General features: G+C 44.7%; 1 protein-coding gene across 1 annotated transcript in view; it reads left to right on the top strand.

Moving 5' to 3' along the window:
- The window catches only part of dnah2 (dynein, axonemal, heavy chain 2), a gene marked incomplete at both ends in the record, with an annotated part of 313,900 nt that overhangs the window by 265,281 nt on the left and 26,119 nt on the right, over positions 1–22,500 (top strand). Inside the window, 9 exons of the mRNA XM_083640125.1 lie at positions 6,970–7,169; positions 7,848–7,974; positions 9,907–10,090; positions 10,961–11,109; positions 11,732–11,915; positions 12,953–13,143; positions 16,634–16,825; positions 17,751–17,935; positions 21,540–21,774. Coding sequence (XP_083496251.1) covers positions 6,970–7,169; positions 7,848–7,974; positions 9,907–10,090; positions 10,961–11,109; positions 11,732–11,915; positions 12,953–13,143; positions 16,634–16,825; positions 17,751–17,935; positions 21,540–21,774 — 1,647 coding nt within the window. The remainder of the gene's footprint in view (positions 1–6,969; positions 7,170–7,847; positions 7,975–9,906; positions 10,091–10,960; positions 11,110–11,731; positions 11,916–12,952; positions 13,144–16,633; positions 16,826–17,750; positions 17,936–21,539; positions 21,775–22,500) is intronic.

Below are 22,500 nucleotides of genomic sequence, written 5' to 3'. Positions count from 1 at the left end.
GTAGGGCAAACAAATTCAATCTACTGTCTGTTCATCAGTTCACTCTGTTACATGTAGGTTAAACAAATAATTCAATCTACTGTCTGTTCATCAGCTCACTGTTACATGTAGATCAAACAAATTCAATCTACTGTCTGTTCATCAGCTCACTCTGTTACATGTAGGGCAAACAAATTCAATCTACTCTCTGTTCATCAGCTCACTCTGTTACATGTAGGTCAAACAAATTCAATCTACTGTCTGTTCATCAGCTCACTCTGTTACATGTAGGTCAAACAAATTCAATCTACTGTCTGTTCATCAGCTCACTCTGTTACATGTAGGTCAAACAAATTCAATCTACTGTCTGTTCATCAGCTCACTCTGTTACATGTAGGGCAAACAAATTCAATCTACTGTCTGTTCATCAGTTCACTCTGTTACATGCAGGGCAAACAAATTCAATCTACTGTCTGTTCATCAGTTCACTCTGTTACATGTAGGGCAAACAAATTCAATCTACTGTCTCTTCATCAGCTCACTCTGTTACATGTAGGTCAAACAAATTCAATCTACTGTCTGTTCATCAGCTCACTCTGTTACATGTAGGTCAAACAAATTCAATCTACTGTCTGTTCATCAGCTCACTCTGTTACATGTAGATCAAACAAATTCAATCTACTGTCTGTTCATCAGCTCACTCTGTTACATGTAATCTACTGTCTGTTCATCAGTTCACTCTGTTACATGTAATCTACTGTCTGTTCATCAGTTCACTCTGTTACATGTAATGTACTGTCTGTTCATCAGCTCACTCTGTTACATGTAGATCAAACAAATTCAATCTACTGTCTGTTCATCAGCTCACTCTGTTACATGTAATCTACTGTCTGTTCATCAGCTCACTCTGTTACATGTAATCTACTGTCTGTTCATCAGCTCACTCTGTTACATGTAATCTACTGTCTGTTCATCAGTTCACTCTGTTACATGTAATCTACTGTCTGTTCATCAGTTCACTCTGTTACATGTAATGTACTGTCTGTTCATCAGCTCACTCTGTTACATGTAGATGAAACAAATTCAATCTGTCTGTTCCTCGCACTCGTCTAAAGATCCGTGGTGATCGAGGTTTCAAGGCCATAGCATCCAAACCGTGGAACTCTCTGCCCACACTTCTAAGGTTTGCTGATTCTGTGGACTCTGTTAAAAGACAGCTAAAGACACATCTCTTTAGAGTTTAGACAGTAAGTAAAGAGTCGTCTGTGCGTGCATTTTATGTATTTACTGCTATTCTTATTGTGTATTGTGTATTTTTATTATGTATTATTGTGTATGTTAGTTTGGTGCTTTTAAATGTCTCATATTAGGCTCTTTTTAGCTGTTTAAAACATTTCTCAGTGGTCTTTAAAATAAGGTTTTGAATTATGTTGCAAAAAACAAACAAAGAAAAATCCAGGCTCTGTACAGTAGGCGGTCTCCATCCTCTCAGTTTCTACTATTCTATACTATACATTGTTCTGAGTGGGTGGGGAAGCCGTCTATACTATGCGTTGTTCTGAGTGGGTGGGGAAGCCGTGATAATGAGGTGCTGCTCTGATTGGCCGCCTGATCGGCTGGTTGAGGGGGGAGGGCGCAGACACGAGAAAACTCCCAAACCAACATGGCAGCTCCTTGTCGAAGAAAACTCTGTGACATTACATGCAAAGCCAAATTGCAAATACGCAAATCGCTCCTGTTGTGACATCATAACGGGTTAGGCCAATCAAAACGGCTTGTACCGTGGAAGCTTTTTGTTTACCCAGGAAGGAGGCTAGGCCCTCAAAGCAGAGGCATTCACTTTTCACATTCTGTGCGTCATTAGTTTGAAGGATGACTAAAGTTTATAATGAGCAAGGCAAAACTTTAACACTGGGTGGTCACTTGTTTCTATGTTTCTTACTTGGGTGAGGGAGGGAGGGAGAGGGATTGAGGATGAAGAGGAGTGTGAGAGCAGTAGGAAGATGGAGTGAGAGTTAAGGACAGGGAGAAAGAAAGAAAGAGGAAGGAGAGAGCTGAGAGAGGGATGGAAATAGCAACACAGTAAACAGGTAGGTGAGCAGTGCCTGTGGACAAGAGCATTCGCTAAATGCAAATGTGAGACAAATGCATACTCGGCTTCGCAGAAAGAACGAGCGGGTCCGAGTTGAGAACGGCAGGGTCAGAGCTTTTACCATAATTGAAGAACGAGCCGACTTGGAGCAAAGTCCCCGTCTTCCTGAAGGTCTGACACTGTCGGAGAGGTGGAGCGAGGGCAGAGACAGAAAGGTACAGAGCAAAGGAGGGCGAGGAGACGAACAAAAGGGAAGCACCTCATAGGTTGGAGGATCTAGGAATGAAATATGTATGAGGTAAAATAGGTTCCTTTGGTCTATCCGTCAGCACCGCTGTGCTGGAAATTTGTCTCTGGCTCTGCTCCCCCACCTCCTACACAGTGCACTGCTACAATGCCTGTTTGTGGGAAATAGTCAGACTCTGCTGCATCTTTGTTCCACATTCATTTGCATGTACTGTAGACACATTGTGTCCACATAAGGAGTTACGGGCCAAACAGTATTAAGCGCGGCGTTCATTGTACTCTGAACTTTCAGCAGTGACTGACAGGTGAGATGGTGTCTCAAGAGTGTACTGTACATAAAGCATATTCATCGTTTGTCAATACAAATTGCAGAGAGAGAGAGAGAGACATATTTTGTTTGTATCTATGCTTTGGCAACATGTGCACATGTACGTCATGTCAATAATGCCCTTTGAATTGAGAGAGTGAGAGAGAGAAATAATGTGATCCAAGTATGTGTCTGAATTAGTATGTTATGCTGCACTTTGATATTTCCATGACCTCTAACATGGTCTCTTTCTGTCCTCCCTGAGTCTGCACTGTCACAGCATTCTAGATTAAGCAGAGCAACACACATTATAAATACACTGAATAGAGAGCCGCAGGGATGACGTATTTTTGTAGTCAGAACGCGGAAGACCCGGACTTCCTGGTTCTTCACTGTTTCTGTCTATGGGATTTTTGAATGGATTTTTGCCGCGATGCTTCAAATAAGGTCTCTGGGCAACGCAAGCTTAATCAAACGCGAACCAGTGTTCAGCTGGATAATCTTAAATAAAAAATAAAAAAAGCTTGTGCTAAGCTAATCCAGAACTACACACAGTGTCGCATAGGCTTCCCCGTCACGTCAGCACTCAACCTGGACTGTTGTTGATGTGTGCGCTGCTGTGCACTGATTACCCCGGGCTGAACGGGCTGAACCAGGTGAGGGAAAGAGAATTTCCGTGTTCGTCCTTTGAAGTGATGACGTCATTGACGTATAATATCCCCGTCGACTCAACAGTGTAGTCTCATTTAGCCGTTTGCTAGCTAGCCGCCCTTTTAACGGCACGTAAAAGCTTCAAAACTCATAAAAGTGGGCCTCATGTGTTAAGATGATATTACTAAACACTGGTTCGCGTTTGATTAAGCTTGCGTTGCCCAGATACCTTATTAGAAGCATCGCGCCAAAAACCCATTCAAAAGTCACATAGGCGAAAACAGTGAAGAACCAGGAGTGTTAGCATCGATGATTTCCAGACTCGTTCCTGCGGCTCTCTATTGGTTTGAATAAATAAGCTATTTTCATCCTATAATAATCCTATAATAAGAAGGCGAAGACTCTGTGAGTGAGTTGATCAGAAATTGTGTTCGGCCACAGCTGTGCCATTTTACGTGTGATCGCACTAAATCTTCCAGGAAGTGTAAAGAGCACCCCCTGCAGGTGAACCGGACCGAGCCGGATGTTTGAATTAGGCAATTAGGGCCGACTAAATGGGCAAAAATGTCTAATTAGTGGCCAAAATGACACAGGTTCAGCTCCATGGAGAGTTCCATCCATTAGCTACTGATGGGAGCTCACCTGAGTGGAGGAGCACAGCTGAGTGGAGTTAGAAATCAGCCAGGGAAATGGACTATGAAACCCCTCTGGGGAGAGAGAGAGGAGAGGCTGCATGCCAACTCTGTGAGCGAGGCCTGACTAAATGGCCAGTGATTGTGTGCTCCGTATCAGAACTATAATAATGTAAGAGTGTGTGTGTGTGTGTGTGTGTGTGTGTGTGTGTGTGTGTGTGTGTGTGTGAGTGAGTGAAAATTGTGTTCGGCCACAGCTATGCCATTTTACGTGCGATCATGCTGAATCTTTCAGGAAGTGTATAGAGCGCTTAGTTGTAACAATGGGATGCTACTATGTTCTAACTGACCATGTAGACATGCACTACACGTAGCTACAGTATGTTCTAACAGACCATGTAGACATGCACTACACGTAGCTACAGTATGTTCTAACGGACCATGTAGACATGCACTATATGTAGCTACAGTATGTTCTAACAGACCATGTAGACATGCACTATATGTAGCTACAGTATGTTCTAACGGACCATGTACAGTAGACATGCACTATATGTAGCTAGAGTATGTTCTAACAGACCATGTAGACATGCACTATATGTAGCTACAGTATGTTCTAACAGACCATGTAGACATGCACTATATGTAGCTAGAGTATGTTCTAACTGATCATGTAGACATGCACTATATGTAGCTAGAGTATGTTCTAACTGACCATGTAGACATGCACTATATGTAGCTAGAGTATGTTCTAACAGACCATGTAGACATGCACTATACGTAGCTACAGTATGTTCTAACAGACCATGTAGACATGCACTATATGTAGCTACAGTATGTTCTAACGGACCATGTAGACATGCACTATATGTAGCTACAGTATGTTCTAACAGACCATGTAGACATGCACTATATGTAGCTACAGTATGTTCTAACGGACCATGTAGACATGCACTATATGTAGCTACAGTATGTTCTAACAGACCATGTAGACATGCACTACACGTAGCTACAGTATGTTCTAACAGACCATGTAGACGTGCACTATACATACTGTAGCTACAGTATGTTCTAACAGACCATGTAGACATGCACTATATGTAGCTACAGTATGTTCTAACTGACCATGTAGACATGCACTATACGTAGCTACAGTATGTTCTAACTGACCATGTAGACATGCACTATATGTAGCTACAGTATGTTCTAACTGACCATGTAGACATGCACTATATGTAGCTACAGTATGTTCTAACTGACCATGTAGACATGCACTATACGTAGCTACAGTATGTTCTAACTGACCATGTAGACATGCACTATATGTAGCTACAGTATGTTCTAACTGACCATGTAGACATGCACTATATGTAGCTACAGTATGTTCTAACAGACCATGTATACATGCACTATATGTAGCTACAGTATGTTCTAACTGACCATGTAGACATGCACTATACGTAGCTACAGTATGTTCTAACTGACCATGTAGACATGCACTATATGTAGCTACAGTATGTTCTAACTGACCATGTAGACATGCACTATATGTAGCTACAGTATGTTCTAACGGACCATGTAGACATGCACTATATGTAGCTACAGTATGTTCTAACAGACCATGTAGACATGCACTATATGTAGCTACAGTATGTTCTAACAGACCATGTAGACGTGCACTATACGTAGCTACAGTATGTTCTAACTGACCATGTAGACATGCACTATATGTAGCTACAGTATGTTCTAACTGACCATGTAGACATGCACTATACGTAGCTACAGTATGTTCTAACAGACCATGTAGACATGCACTATATGTAGCTACAGTATGTTCTAACAGACCATGTAGACATGCACTATATGTAGCTACAGTATGTTCTAACAGACCATGTAGACATGCACTATATGTAGCTACAGTATGTTCTAACTGACCATGTAGACATGCACTATATGTAGCTACAGTATGTTCTAACTGACCATGTAGACATGCACTATATGTAGCTACAGTATGTTCTAACAGACCATGTACAGTAGACATGCACTATACGTAGCTACAGTATGTTCTAACGGACCATGTAGACATGCACTATATGTAGCTACAGTATGTTCTAACAGACCATGTAGACATGCACTATACGTAGCTACAGTATGTTCTAACGGACCATGTAGACATGCACTATACGTAGCTACAGTATGTTCTAACAGACCATGTAGACATGCACTATATGTAGCTACAGTATGTTCTAACAGACCATGTAGACATGCACTATATGTAGCTACAGTATGTTCTAACGGACCATGTAGACATGCACTATACGTAGCTACAGTATGTTCTAACAGACCATATAGACATGCACTATATGTAGCTACAGTATGTTCTAACGGACCATGTAGACATGCACTATATGTAGCTACAGTATGTTCTAACGGACCATGTACAGTAGACATGCACTATATGTAGCTACAGTATGTTCTAACAGACCATGTAGACGTGCACTATACGTAGCTAGAGTATGTTCTAACAGACCATGTAGACGTGCACTATACGTAGCTACAGTATGTTCTAACAGACCATGTATACGTGCACTATACGTAGCTAGAGTATGTTCTAACAGACCATGTAGACGTGCACTATACGTAGCTACAGTATGTTCTAACGGACCATGTAGACGTGCACTATATGTAGCTACAGTATGTTCTAACAGACCATGTAGACATGCACTATATGTAGCTACAGTATGTTCTAACAGACCATGTAGACATGCACTATATGTAGCTACAGTATGTTCTAACGGACCATGTAGACATGCACTACACGTAGCTACAGTATGTTCTAACGGACCATGTAGACATGCACTACACGTAGCTACAGTATGTTCTAACAGACCATGTAGACATGCACTACACGTAGCTACAGTATGTTCTAACGGACCATGTAGACATGCACTACACGTAGCTACAGTATGTTTGCGGGTGCTCCTGTACTGTGTGTGCATCCATTAGTGTTTCCTATCTGTTTAAAACAATCAGTAAGTGTTTTCCAACGTTTCCCCTCACAGGCCTACCGTCCGTGCGCCCAGCGAGCCTCCATCCTCTTCTTTGTCCTAAACGACATGGCGCGCATCGACCCCATGTACCAGTTCTCCCTGGACGCCTACATCGACCTGTTCAACCTCAGCATGGAGAAGAGCCCGCGCAGCCACAAGCTGGAGGAGCGCATCGCCAACCTCAACAACTACCACACCTACGCCGTGTACAGGTGAGCAAGGGCGGAGCAAGGGAGGCCACGGCTGTTTTCACTAGGACAGAGCCCAGGGCCCAGACATTCCTGTGTATAGGGAAGCCTGGGAAAATGTGGTGCATGATGGGTAAACAGGATAGCATGAGACCAGATCCCCTCGGGTTGGTTTGGCTTCAATTGGTTTGGTGTGGTTGAGTCATCTGGGATTGAAAGCTGTTTTAGCGCGATATAAAAATGTAAAGTATCGCTGAAAGTGCACTGCCTACTGAAGCATGTCATGTTCCCTTGGTGCCACAATAGCGATGAGAAGAAGTGTCCTTGAGCAAAGAGGTATAAAGTGTGCCCTAGGGAGACAGAGAGCTTGAATTGAGGAGTCTAGGATGTAACCTTAGAACTAGGGAGCATATAGACTATGTCCTTTGCTCTCGGGAACATATAATGTGCCCTTAGAGGTACAGAGTGTACGTTTGTTTGGAACAACATCGAGTATGCCCTTGTAACGGCACTTGTCCTTCTAGGGGGCATACAGTTGGTCTTTGGAGTTGCTGTAGGGATGTGTGTGTGCGTGTGTGTGCGTGCGTGCGTGCGTGCATGTGTATGTGTGTGTGTGTGTCTATGTGTGTGTGTGTGTGTGTGTGTGTGTGTGTGTGTGTGTGTCTATGTGTGTGTGTGTGTGTGTGTGTGTGTCTTCTCCAGGTACACATGCCGCGGTCTGTTTGAGGTCCACAAGCTGCTCTTCAGCTTCCAGATGTGTGCCAAGGTCCTGGAGGTGGCTGGCAACCTCAACACGGACGAGTACAGCTTTTTCCTCCGAGGAGGACTGGTGAGGAAACACAGAAACACGCACCAAGCGTCTTGTTTTCATCTTGTTTGTTTTTGAGATAATCCAACAAGACACGCTTTTAATTTTCAAAGGCTTGGAACACGCTAGACGCCCCAAAAGGCATTCCTTTGTTAATTACAATCTAGAACTGTGTAGAAATGGTGCTTCCTCTTAAAGACGGTCTCCTCTGGCAGATTTTTCTTTTTTCAAAGTAAATAAGACCATATCTGCCTTTCTTTGCTCAGCACATTACACAATATCCCAGGGACAAGACTAATATGACTGATTGATGTGTTGGTTAATTGGCTAATCGCCTAATTGGCTGACGCACTGATGGATAGGCAGTTTGACCGATTGATGGACCTGCGTGTCTCTCTAGCAGGGCAAATTGCCCGGAAAACAATCTAAAACTCCCCTTGGAATTGGGATGATGGGGGCTTTTAATTGCCCGGTAAAATAAAGAGTTAACTTTCTAGAATTTAACGTTAGTCTGTATTTGCAAAGCACGTCCGGATTTTGTTCTGTGTTAGCAAAACGTGCCCATTAGGCATCCGTACCTACCTGCACAACCCCTGCCCTCTCCTCCTACTAGCATTATTTACCTCAAACACAGACAGCGCAAGCTAGCTGGCCGGCTAGTTCACTAGCTTTTCAATACGCAAACCACCTGCTGAATCAGGACTAGAAACAGATCGAAACTAGAGGGCACTCGGTAGAGTGCATACCTCCGCCAAACCTTGTACATTGTTTTCGTAGTGTTATGAATAGTGTTATGAATCCATTTGGAAGTTTGTGTTTTTTTGATTGGTCATGCCCATTACCATGCCCCCGTTTTGGCCAGTAGGTGTGGAAAGCTCATTTCTAAATTTCTATGACCTGCTATTCTTAGTATTCCCATGATGTCACAAGCATTTTCCTACCAATACGGCGCTACAATACACACAGCTCATTGGCTGTTTATGTCACTTAATTACCTGTTAATTGATTACAATCACCTGCTATTTTCCTACCAAGATTGGCCATGTGGTGATGTAACAGAATATGATCAATTCTATTTCTATTTCTATGACCTGCTTTTCTGCCAAGTTTCGTGCAAATCCGTTCATAACTTTTTGACATATTCTGCAGACAAACAGACACAGACAGACAAACAAACAAACAGACAGACAGACAGACAGACAAACAGGCAAACAGACAGACAGACAGAGAGACAGACAAACAGACAGACAGACAGAAAGACAGACAGACAGACAGACAGACAGACAGACAGACAAACAGACAGACAGACAAACAAACAGACAGACAGACAGACAGACAGACAGACAGACAGACAAACAGACAGACAGACAGACAGACAGACAGACAGACAGACAAACAGGCAAACAGACAGACAGACAGACAGACAAACAGACAGACAGACAGACAGACAGACAAACAGACAGACAGACAGACAGACAAACAAACATGACAGACAGACAGACAGACAGACAGACAGACAGACAGACAGACAGACAGACAGACAAACAGACAGACATGGGGGCAAAAACATTAAACTCCATTGGCAGAGGTAAGGAAATTGGGGTCGCTGACTCTCTCCTGCATAGGACCTAAAAAAGCTGTCAGCGGCATGTACCACCTACAGTGTATGTACTGTCGGTATAGAGGTTAATTGAAATGTTTTTGCCAAGTACATAATGTGCATTACATAAAATGCCAGACAGTGCTGTTGAGACGATGGGAAATGAGGATTTTTACTGTGAACTGTGAAAAAAGTTAGAAATAAAATATGCTTGGATAAGAGTCGTTGAATATTATTAGTCTGTCATGCAACATAGAAGAACTAAGGTATTTCCCAACATTTGATCAAATCACCCCCAAAAAGCCCCTCCCCTTCCCCCTAAAAAAAAGTGCATTTCCTCTCCTGCTCTGTAGGTGCTGGATAAGGGTCAGATGTTCAACCCCTGTGCCGGCTGGCTGGCCGACTCCCTCTGGGACAACATCACAGAGCTGGCTAAGCTCACCAACTTCCGCGGCATCATGGCGTCCTTCGAACAGCACTCCCGAGACTGGAGCCTGTGGTACACCAGCGCCGAGCCGGAGCACGCCGCGCTGCCAGGTCCGTACTTCCTGTCTCTGCTCTCTATTTTGTCATTGCTGCAGCGAGAGTCATCGTTCTACAATAATGTGGAACTGAAGTCGACTGGGAAGAGTGGGCGTTTGTATCATATGCTTTCGCTGCTGTTTTGAATTGACACGTTTCAAGCTTTTGCTTAAGTATGACACCATGCCAGTCGAGAACAAGTGCATATTGTCTCTCTTTGATTAAAAAATAATTCTCCCACTGTGTATATGTTCTTTGTTATACCACCTCATTGATGATGAGTCTGTGTCTCCTCCTCTGCTTTTTCTGACTACTGAGGATCTATTCATAGCTGGCGCACTGGAGGGAAAGAGAGAGAGTGTGTGTGTGTGTGTGTGTGTGTGTGTGTGTGTGTGTGTGTGTGTGTGTGTGTGTGTGTGCGCGCGCGTGCGTGCGTGAGTGTGGATATCTGTCACTCACTTCCGTTGCTTTCTTCCATCCCTGGGAATTAGATTAGACAAAGTTCAGCTCAATATTAATATGATCACAGGAGGATTTTGCTGCTGCCGAGATGTCTTCTCTCTCCTCAGCTCGGAGGAGAGCCTAGTGTTTATCTAACTCAGTTAATGATGTCGGGCGGCGTGATTCACGGCTCGTTTTAACCCAGCCAGTTTGAGGGAAGTTTCAGCGCTACACACACACTCATACTGTAAGTTCTTACTTGTTTCCGCTTTCACTCCCCATTTCCCCGCTCATTTCTCCCGCTCAATCCCTCGCCCCGCTCAATCCCTCCCCCCTCGCTCAATCCCTCCCCCCTCGCTCAATCCCTCCCCCCACGCTCCGCCTGGTCCTACCTGTCCATCCCTGCCTCCTGTTTCCACCCTGCCCCCCCCCCCCTCTGTCCAGGTGAGTGGGAGAGCAGCTGTAACGAGCTGCAGAAGATGCTGATAGTACGCTCGCTGCGTCAGGACCGCGTCTCCTCCTGCGTCACCTCCTTCATCGTTAACAACCTGGGCGCCCGCTTTGTGGAGCCGCCCGCCCTCGACATGACGGCGGTGAGTGTCGGCTGTCACCTCCCCCTCCCTCTCTCTCTCTCTCTCTCTCTCTCTCTCCCTCTCTCTCTCTCCCCCTCCCTCTCTCTCCCTCTCTCTCTCTCCCCCTCTCTCTCTCTCCCTCTCTCTCTCTTCCCCTCTCTCTCGCCCTCTCTCTCTCTCTCCCCCTCTCTCTCTCCCCCTCTCTCTCTCTCCCTCTCTCTCTCTCCCCCTCTCTCTCTCCCCCTCTCTCTCTCTCCCTCTCTCTCTCTCCCCCTCTCTCTCGCTCTCTCCCCCGTTGTTCCCGGCTGTCAGTCTGAGCCCTCTCGCCCACGCACACTCCACCATAAGCCCCCTTTTTGATCGACTCTGATTTACTAAAATGGCTGCCGGAGACTGAGGCAAAGCCACAACTGGGGTCGTGTTCCCCCATTGTTGAGTTTAAGTTTTGAACTGCGTCGACTTCAAGTTAAACACATTTTTCATGCGTCTCATTCCGTTTGATTGCCGCTCACTTGGAACCTCACAGAATCTCACGAAACCCCGTCTGTCATGGGGTTAGCGTCAAGTGTCGAGTGAGTTACAGCACGTTGGCTCATCCAATATCTCTCTCTCTCTCTCTCTCTCTCTCTCTCTTTCTGCCCAGGTTGTGGAGGATTCCACCACCAGGACTCCTCTGATCTTCGTCTTGTCCCCCGGCGTGGACCCCACGGGGGCCCTGATGCAGCTGGCCGAGGCCTCCGGCATGAGCCAGAGCTTCTACGCCCTCTCCCTGGGCCAGGGACAGGCCCCCAACGCCAAGCGCTTGATCCAGGAGGGAGTCAAGAACGGTACAAGACCGTCCGCGCTCTCTCTTTATGCATGCCCATTGTCTGTGTTTCATTGAAGTGTTTCTTTGAGGCTCAAGTGTCACTTGTGCTTGACAAAGTGCACGAAACACTTGATGAATATTTGATTGATTTGGTGTATTCAGATGAATCTTTTTCTCCTGACGTCGATCCACCCTTTCCCCTGCTCGCTCATGCTCATCACCATGATTTGCAGACATTTATTATAGCGGTGGAGGCCTGGCTGTCAATTTCTATGGTTTGTTGCTTTTCAGACACGCCTCTCTCTAACTGGGGAAATGTCACCGTTATACATCAAACAATTTGTTTGTTTGGGGAAGTCGATTTTTATTGTCGTCTTTGATTAATTCTCACTCTTCCATGCTCCCCCCTTCTCTCTGCCCTAGATGCACTTTGCACAAGGACAACATAACATACACAGTAGACCAGCCATTCCCAACCAGTGGGCTGGGAAGGTATTGCAAGGGGGGCGCCAAATCATTCCCAAAACATGATCTTAGTGGAAAAAGTAATTATTATTGTAGATGAGAATGCATTTCTCCATTGTTGACTGATTCTGTTATTTAATTTGTAATCAATTATCTGTTGAGCCTATTGTAGACAGACAGACCCTCACTTTTATTTTCAGATTTCTGTGTGGTGCTGACGAACAGCTCCTTTTATATCATTATATATAATAAAACGTGCTCTGAGAACGCATTATTTGGCCTGCATACTGTTTACGGTCGGATGTGGGCCGCAAACGTTTTTGAGATTTTCAAGTGGGCCATGAGTCCAAGGAACCGCTGCAGTAGACTATACATATCGCTCTACTTAATACTCTATATTTACAATCTAATTCATGGTTTTATCCTGGTACTAGGATGCTAGAACGTCTGGTATTTTGGACCTAATTCAGGATGATGATGATTTATGATGCTTACTTGATTTAATGTAAAAGAAGCAACACCGTTACACAATGGTTGAATGAACCTGTTTCGAACAACCCGACCCAAGCCCTCTTCTCCCTCCATACCCAGGTCACTGGGTGTTCCTGGCCAACTGCCACCTCTCTCTGTCCTGGATGCCTGAGCTGGACAAGCTGGTGGAGCAGCTGCAGGTGCAGCAGTGCCACCCAAACTTCAGACTCTGGCTCAGCTCCTCACCGCACCCTGACTTCCCCATCGCCATCCTGCAGGCCGGCATCAAGATGACCACCGAGCCACCCAAGGTGCACAGACACAACATACGCCCGGACGGACACACAATTGCATATACATGCAAAGTTGTACATGAGTGGTTATGGAAGCTCTACGGCTACGTACCCTTTTAGATTGGATTTCTTTGCTTTGAAATGTGAAAGTGTAATATAATACAGGGTATCCGCACTACAGGGTTTGGAAAAGTATTAAAAGTTGATAAATCAATCGGGAAAATGAAGACCCTTAAAAAGTCTTAATCGCCATTTGTGATGTATTAAATGTTGTAGCTATTGTGCTGATGGTGTTAAATGGGCATATGATATCTCATATCGATTGCAGACCGTATGTATTGCAGATCGTATGGTGTCGGACTTTGTGGTATCAGCAAATTTCAAATATCGTATCGTTGTCTAAAGAATCGATATAATATCGTAGCATGATGAAACTTGTGATCTACACCCCTATCACTGATGTGACAAAAGTGGCGTTGAGGTCTTAAAATATATTGATTGAAAAGGTATTAAAAAAAGGTCTTAAAAGGTATTGAATTTAACTTTAGGATTCTTGCATAATATACCCTGTAATAGTATTGTATAATTTCTAGTCCAAACTTTAGACGAGTGATTCCAAAAGTGTGGACCGTGGCCCACTATTGGAGTACTACTGTAGGTGGGCCGTGAGTGGTCTGCCAACAGAAGATTTTCAGATTTCAAAGTGGGCCGTGGCATTTCTTAAGTTTGGGAACCCCAGCTTTAGACAATTTATTTTAATTTTATTATCTTTGCTTCACATCAGCGATGGGAAAAGTACACACATTCTTTAGAAGTAGGTGGCTCACCTGGTAGAGCACTACCATTAAGGCTTATTCCTGGATTTGTTTGAAACAGTCCCTGAAGAACTAAATCTAGGAAATGAAAATAAATAAACTGACAGTCCTTCAAGTCAGTTTTGGTGGAGCACGAAGTCCTTCATCACTTGTGTTAGTGGTAGGGAGTGGACTTGCTTCAGGCGATATGTGCCCAGTGCTTGGCGGATGCGGATCCGACACACATGGGCCAGACTGCAAGGACTTCTCTTGGCCTCCAGAAAGACCCTGAGAGCCTCGTGATCTGCTCTCTCCTCCTGCTGTGCCTGCTCCCAGGTCACCAGGGCCGGGTCGGCGCCGTGGTCCAGGAGCAACTGGAGGAAGGCCACGTCGCACCCGCGCCTCAGCACCTCATGTAGCAGGCGAGAAGCCACGTCACGGGTCAGAACGCCAGCGGCCTGGAGCAGCAGGCGGAAGCAGTCCAAGTGGTGGTAGAGCATGCTGATGTAGAGAGGAGACATCGTGAACGTGTGATCGCTGTCCATGTTAACAGCAGCACGGAACCTGATGAGTTCCTGCAGTATCTCCAGCCTTCCAGCCTGGGCAGCCCAGTAGACGGGGGTGTATTCGTATGGGCCGCTTCTTCTGTTGGGGTCCACCCCGGCTTCCAGGAGGATCCGGACACAGTCCAGGTGATCATTGCGCATGGCCCAGTAGAGAGGCGTGTAGGCTAGTCCATCTAGGTAGACCCAGTACACCCATCTGGCTGGGTCTACCTGGGCTCCCTGGGTGATCAGGTAGGCCACACATGCAGCACAACCCCACCTGACTGCGATCTCCAGAGGGGTCATTGAACGGATACATTGCCAGAGGCCAGCGTCGCAGTACATTAACGACCTCCTCTCATTGATACGCCTTCTGAAGCGGTCTTCCTGCAGCAGGGCCCTCAGTTTGTCTAGGTTTCCTGCGTAGGCGGCATTGTGGAGCTGCCAGTCATCATGGCCTGCTCGAGCACCCATTCCTTCAGGTCTGTCACAGTACCTCACCGCCTATGTGTGTATGCTCAAACAGAAGGTTTTATTAAGGGCCTGAAGTGTGTGTTGGACATTATGACATCATAACATTAACATTGACATTATGGCATCATTATAATGACATCATGAGATTGTGATAACATTGACATCACTCACTGATGACATCACTGATGACATTACTCACTGATGACATCACTATTGCTCGAGTTACATCACTTATTGACATCGCAATTGCTCAAGTGACATAATTGATGACTTCACAATTGCTCGAGTGACATCACTAAGGACACTATGGTAGTGACCTGGCCACATCGGCCATGCCTTATTTATATATATATATACACAGTGAGTATATATATATATATATACAGTGTATATATATATATATATATATATATATATATATAAGGCTTATTAGACTGTGTCTTGTCTTTGATGTACCTTAGCGTTTGTTTTTACAGACACACATTTCCATTACACAAGTCTAGGCAAAACCTAGTATATGCCAGGCAGAAAATATGCAAAACAAAATGGACAGATTTATTAAAGAAATCGGACCTACAGTAGATCTTACATTGGTCAGGGGGAACTCTCCAGCCTTGGTCTACTGAAGGTGGAAGATCGAGTTGAATTCCTTAAAGTCCCTGGAAACCAGAAACAATTTTTTATTATTTAGCATTTTGAGTTCATCACATCACAGGAACCTATGTTAATAAGCCACCAGCCAAATTTGAACGATGATGAACATTGCAAAGTATATAAATTTAGGTTTGACAGTCATGACAAAGTCATGAGAATCAATTCGATTTTAGACTGTCTTTTCTCCCGCGGACTGTGTGGGCGTGTCCCGTGTGTGTGGGTGCAGGACTGCACTGCAGGTCTCCTCCGAGAGAGAGAGAGAGAGAGAGAGAGAGAGAGAGCGAGGGAAACGGAGAGAGAGAAAGAAGGAGAGGAAGGAAAGAAAGATGGAATGTGTGTGTGTGTGTGTGTTTGTGTTTGTGTTTGCTCGGCGCATACTGACAGAGAGGAAGAGAGACTCTGCCACTGCGAGTGCACAGCGCTACTGTGTGTGTGCGTGTGCGTGATTAGATTAAATCTTATGACGTGATAAGATCATGCATTTTAGCACCGCGCGCACCGCTGTCTTCAAAGAGGAAGTGGAAATCCAGACCTTGTAGAAAAGTGGCGATTTTGGGGGTTTGGGTTGAAAGTAATGTCTCCTACTTTCTGAGGCACACAATTACTCACATAAGACCCTACATTTAATAGTTAGAAGGTTTTTGTGGATTTTGGTTTCCAGGGACTTTAAACTAAATCATGTTCAGACTAGATCAAGCAAAAGGTAAACAAAAGTGTTCAATTTCTCTCGTTTCCATGTTGTCATACACCATCATTGTTATAATAACAATGAGGCTGTCAGTTAGCACTTTTAGTGGCTGTACAGTGACGGTGTGCATTGCCCCGTCTGATTACATTACAGCTGCTGGCCGGCTGATGCGATCTCGCTCAATACTGCACCAATTTTTTTAATAATTGTTCCGATTAGTTACTTTGACGTAAAAAGTTATGAAAATAGGGTCCAGGTTGAAAAATGCTGAAATGATCCTTTAACTAGTCCATGACACTGCACAACCCCCTCCATGGTGTTACACTGTCCTCTCTCTCTCTCTCCCCCATCAGGGTGTGAAGGCCAACATGAGGCGTCTGTACCAGCTGGTGACAGAGTGTCAGTTCAGCCGCTGCTCGAGGCCCGTCCCGTACAGGAAGCTGCTCTTCTCCCTCTGCTTCTTCCACAGCATCCTGCTGGAGAGGAGGAAGTTCCTGCAGCTGGGCTGGAACATCATCTATGGCTTCAACGACTCCGACTTCCAGGTCAGGCCCACCGATAGCCACCGAAAGACTCTGTTGTTCTCCTTGCCTAAGAAGTACTGAGTGGTGATGATGGTGTGGATGTTAGTGATGGGGCTGTGGTAGTGATGATAGCAGTTGTCGTTATGATGGTGATTATTGAATGAATGAAAGTAAAAAAGGGTTGATGTTGCCAGGCTCAGTAATATTTTCTGAATCACAAATATAGTCTAAATTCAAGCTGAAAGTAAAAAGAATTCCCTGTCAGACTGAGCGCCAATTAGACTAATGGACAGTGACAATTGAACATAAAGACATAATATGTGACTCAACAATATTTAAATGACACATGTCACACTGCCTGTCATTGGACCTTGCTTTTCCTACTCATAGATTATCCTCTCAATCTGGCAACGGGCCCAAAGTTTGGCTCACGTGAAGATCAAGGTGTGTCCCCAAATGGCTGTCAATAGATGTTGGCTGTATTATGTGTTCAGCATGTAAGTCATTTTCATAAGCTAATGTTAAAAGGCTCTTTAGAAAGCTGAGTAGAAATGTGCCCCAAAACAGAATGAATTTTCTTACATTAGCCTGCACAATAGCCTGTGAAATCACGTTAGAGGCAGTAGAAAATTGAATGTTTTGAAAATGTGGGTCCCCGAGAGAAAAACAAAACCACCACGGCAAAAAAAAAAAAAAAAATCAGACTTCATGCTCACGGCAACCTGGTGGCTCAGCTGACTTGAGTGTGAAATCACAGGTTTGAGTCCCACTTACAGCTTTTGTCAGATGTCTTCCTCTCCTTCCTGTCTCTCCCGTCTGCTTCCTGTCTGCAGAAGAGTCTTTTCACTTGCCCTTGGCGCGTTCGCGTCCATTTCAAAGCCAGTTGCTACAGTAGAGCCTGTTATGATCATGATGCCCCCCCCCATCCCCTTCTTCCCTCCGCTAGGTGAGCGAGAGTCTGCTGAGTCTGTACCTGGACCAGTCTGAGGAGATTCCCTGGGACGCGCTCAAGTACCTGATCGCCGGGGTCAACTACGGAGGTCACGTCACCGACGACTGGGACAGACGCCTGCTCACCACCTACATCAACGACTACTTCTGTGACGGGGCGGTCAACCAGCCCTTCTTCAAGTGCGAAACCCTATCACACGCTCACAGACACTCTCGAGAAACCGTAGCACATGCGCACACACACTCGAGAAACCATAAGACAGGTGCATGCACACTCTCGAGAAACCATCAGACACGTGCACACACACACTCTCGAGAAACCATCAGACACGTGCACACACACACTCTCGAGAAACCATCAGACACGTGCACACACACACTCTCGAGAAACCATCAGACACGTGCACACGCACACTCTCGAGAAACCATCAGACACGTGCACACACACACTCTCGAGAAACCATCAGACACGTGCACACACACACTCTCGAGAAACCATCAGACACGTGCACACACACACTCTCGAGAAACCATCAGACACGTGCACACACACACTCTCGAGAAACCATAACATGCGCACATGTGCACACACACTCGAGAAACCATAAGACACACGCACACGTGTGCACACACACACACACAAGAAACTAACACCCACGTGCACGCGCACACACACACACTCAATCATTCTGCTGCTGCTGATTGCACATGGACACTGTATTTTGCATTTTGCGATGCCCGAGTCATCCTCCTAATCCTTAAAGGTGTGTCATACCAACGTGATAGACAAATGATACGCATGAACATATCCTTAAAATCTCAGCTAGAATGCACTATGAATATGCAGTAGACAAAAACTTAAAACGCACAGTGCTATTCATATATGAATAAATTAGAGCATGTACTGCAGACAAACACACCAATGCATTAACACATTCTGTTCTCCAAACGCATACAGTCACCCCAAGTAAAAACACCTACTGTATTTTTGCCTGTGTGTGAGCGCACTGCGGCTGCACTCAGCTGGCAGGTAGCAGTCCAGCTCCCTGCCTGAAGCTCAGTATGAGCGCAGACCGCCAGCACCACCAAGTGGACAATCGGATTATTACAGCTTTGAGAAATACAGCCTCAGAAACAGGAGCACACTGATGAACATTGACAGGAACAGTTAAGCTTAATTTATACTTATTAGAAAGTGTCGCTCAGCACATGGTCGCAGACGAAAAATAAAGTGTCGCTCATGTTGCTGCATTTATGCTTCTCTCCTCGGCTCAACGGTCACGTGACGCTATAGACAGAGGGAGGCAGAGAACTAGTGCCGACAGCCAAGAGAGGGAATGCTGTCAGTGAACCCACGTCGGAGGCAAGATGTAACTGCAGCCGCATATAACGACACACAACCACACAATCACCTCCTCTCTCTCTGGGAAGTTGGTCACGGTGTTCTTTGTGATTTTCACGAAGTCATACATCAAGGACATGCGGATAAAAAATAGCGGAGACACGTTCATTCATTTCATTTCAGCAAAAACTAAAACAAGGAAGTCAAGCGCGTGCCCGTCTATATAGCCAATCACACTTGCGCGACATTATGTGGCGTAGTCAGCGACACTAGATATTTCACTAGGTAGCAGACACTGCTCACCGACACTTGAAAGTGACGACTCAATTCCTCATTTCTGTCGGCGACTGTTTCAAAAGTGTCGGCAGACAAAGCATAAATTGGGCTTTAGTTGCTGATTTCTTCATTTGAGCACTTATGCAGGCACCCGTGCCCACTCACTCCATTTCTAGCCAGCCACTCTGAAAAGATGTAAGGCAGGGGCGCGCGCTACTCTGAAAAGATGTAAGGCAGGGGCGCGCTGGTGCGAGAGCAGATTAAGATGCTTGCTTAGCAAAAGAAAGTAGCCAAGTGCTGTGTCAGTGTCATAGGTCTTGGGTTCACTGTCTGCACTGTTTCCACAACTGTTTAAGGAAAGGAGGAAGCCACTGTATACAAAATAAATAATAATTTTAAGCGGGTGAATGAGATAGTGTTTCAAAGATCTGTTTTCAAAAGCGTATAGCTCAGTCACTTGTTGCATTGCTCGGAGGATTCAAGTGATGTCTTCCAGCTGTACTGGATGTACAGAATATCCAGCTGTACTGTGCAGCATTTGAGAATTTGAGGATTTAGCCTCAGGCAGTGTTGATGGAGGATAGATGTTCCATGGTGTGCTAGTACTGCGGCTACCACATCCTATCATTCACTCTCCGTCCGGGTTGATAAACATGTACAGCTTCATCATTATGCTACTATGGTAGAGTACACCTGTCATAATGATACAGCCTATAACACTCCAAATAGTACCCCCCCTTCCAAAAACAAACAAACAAACAAAACGTAAAGTGCGTCGTTGCAATTGTTAGAGCAGTCCACAGACAGAAACAGGTTATGGGAAAACTTGACAAGCTCAACTCCATTACTAGTTTATCTTCTCATATTCTTTCAGACACGATAGATAAGTATCAGAATCACTTTGCTTGCTAAATAAGCACAATGTGCAGGAACTGATCTTGGTGACATTGTTGCAGAGGCGTCAACAACTCGCATAGTAACATAAGCAGATACACACATAGCCTACATTGTGCAGAGCGTCACATTCAATGCATGGGGACAGAGCAAGCGGACTATACATATGACTCAATATACATGACAAGATGAAGCCTTCACGCAGCATAGCATGCAGTATGGTTGCTTCTGTGGAGAGGCATGATGAGTGCAGAGCAGTTACACTGGAACAGCCAAGCCCCCACCAAAAAAAAAATCATTTTGAAATGTACAATACGATGACACTTCATTATCTGTTTGTCACAGACATTGTGAGGGTTTCATGTCTCAATACTCGGGTAATATTAGATTCAATTAGAGTCAACGACATGAAAATGATCTCTGCGGGGAAATTGGGTCATTGCAGCAGCAGAGAATAGGATAGAGATCAAAAATAGAACAAATTCAGAGTATTGAAAGTACTACAAAAGGTAATTGCAACAAAATAACAGACTGTGGGTAATACAACTACAAATAGAAATGAAGATAACCATATATAGCACCTTTGACAGTTTTACCGGTGAGAAGCAGACGTGCATATGTGCATCGTAATCTGTCTACAGATGTACAAAACATTTGTACAAAATATCTCCAGAATGTGCAAATGTACATTGTAAGCTATAATATATATATATATATATATATATATATATATATATATATTTTTACTTTGCTGTATGCTACTGTATATAGAGCACCGCAGGAATGAGTCCGGAAGTAGCACTTGGGTTCATCAGGGGAAAAGTCTATGGGGATTTAACATGGTGATTTCGCTTAAATGCATCAAATAAGTTCTGTGGTTAACAAAAGTTTATGGGAGCGGTAATTTGCGTTCAGCAGGATTGTCTTCACAAACGTGAATCACTTTTATGACTTTTGGAACGTAAATGGGGGGGTTTTTATGCGATTTCTAGAAAACACTTCAAAAGGCATAAAAGTGATTCACGATAAAACGTTCGTGAAGATTATCCTGCTGAACCCAAATTCGCGCTCCCATAAACTTTTGTTAACCACAGGCCTTATTTGATGCATTTAAGTGAAATCCCCATTCTAAAACCCCATAGACTTTTCCCCTGATGAACCAACATGGCGGTGATTTCTGGTTAAGCCTACAGAAATACATCATCCCTGCAGTACGCTATAAATACCATGCTATATCCCTGACTTTCTGTACTGCCCCAACCTATCTTCCAGGCTATCCTCCCTGCCCACCTACTACACCCCCCGCGACGGCGCCCAGTCCCAGTACAGGGAGTATATTAGCCAGCTGCCGGCCACGGAGCACCCCGAGGTATTCGGCCAGCACCCCAACGCCGACATCGCCAGCCAGATCGCCGAGACCAGGACGCTGTTCGACACCCTGCTCTCCCTGCAGCCTCAGGTCACCAGCGCTGCCGCAACGGGCGCCGGGCCCAGCCGAGAGGACAAGGTGAGGGTGGTTGGGGGGCGCGGGTTGAGTTGGGTGGGAGTAGAGCACTGGGGTTGCTCTGTAGGTGACGAGTTTAATACGTGGTATAGTTTTTTTTTGCTGAATAAAAACAATAGGATAAAGGTCCATAGCACACTCCACAAATCTGCAGGAGGACCGACTTATTTCAAAGGTTCATAATTTATTTTATTAATTTAATCAATTATTAAATTATGGGAGCTTAACCGGTGTGCGGACATTCATTCTCTCCTACTGAATATCACGCCTTTTGCCCTGCACCTGGATGAAGGTGGGATGTGCACAGGCCTACTTTTGAAACGTCATAATTTATTTGCAACAGATATCAGAACAACACGTTTTGCAGATGCGCTTCATCAGGTCCATTCATAAAATGAGTGTGATCTCGCACACCTTTGTGGCGGGCCGTGCGATGGAAAGGCCCCCCTAAATGCATAGCTCAATCAATCAATTAGCACAGGTAGAGAATGAAAAAAAGGTAGGAAAACATGTAGAAAAAACTGTACAAATATTTGTAAATAGGCTATATTAAAAACATTTATACGTGACAAATCATGTCTGTACATAGAAAAAAATAAATAAATAAATAAATATATATATATATATATATATATATAATATACATACACACACACACACACACACACACACACACACGTGGGAAAATATAGGCTATATAATCGGAGACATATAAGTCCCCAGTCTGCT

Source organism: Poromitra crassiceps (genome assembly GCF_964638095.1).
Source record: "Poromitra crassiceps genome assembly, chromosome: 7".
NCBI lineage: Eukaryota > Metazoa > Chordata > Actinopteri > Beryciformes > Melamphaidae > Poromitra > Poromitra crassiceps.
The sequence above is the reverse complement of the archived record's forward strand: the minus strand, read 5'-3'. Positions and strand labels throughout refer to the sequence as shown.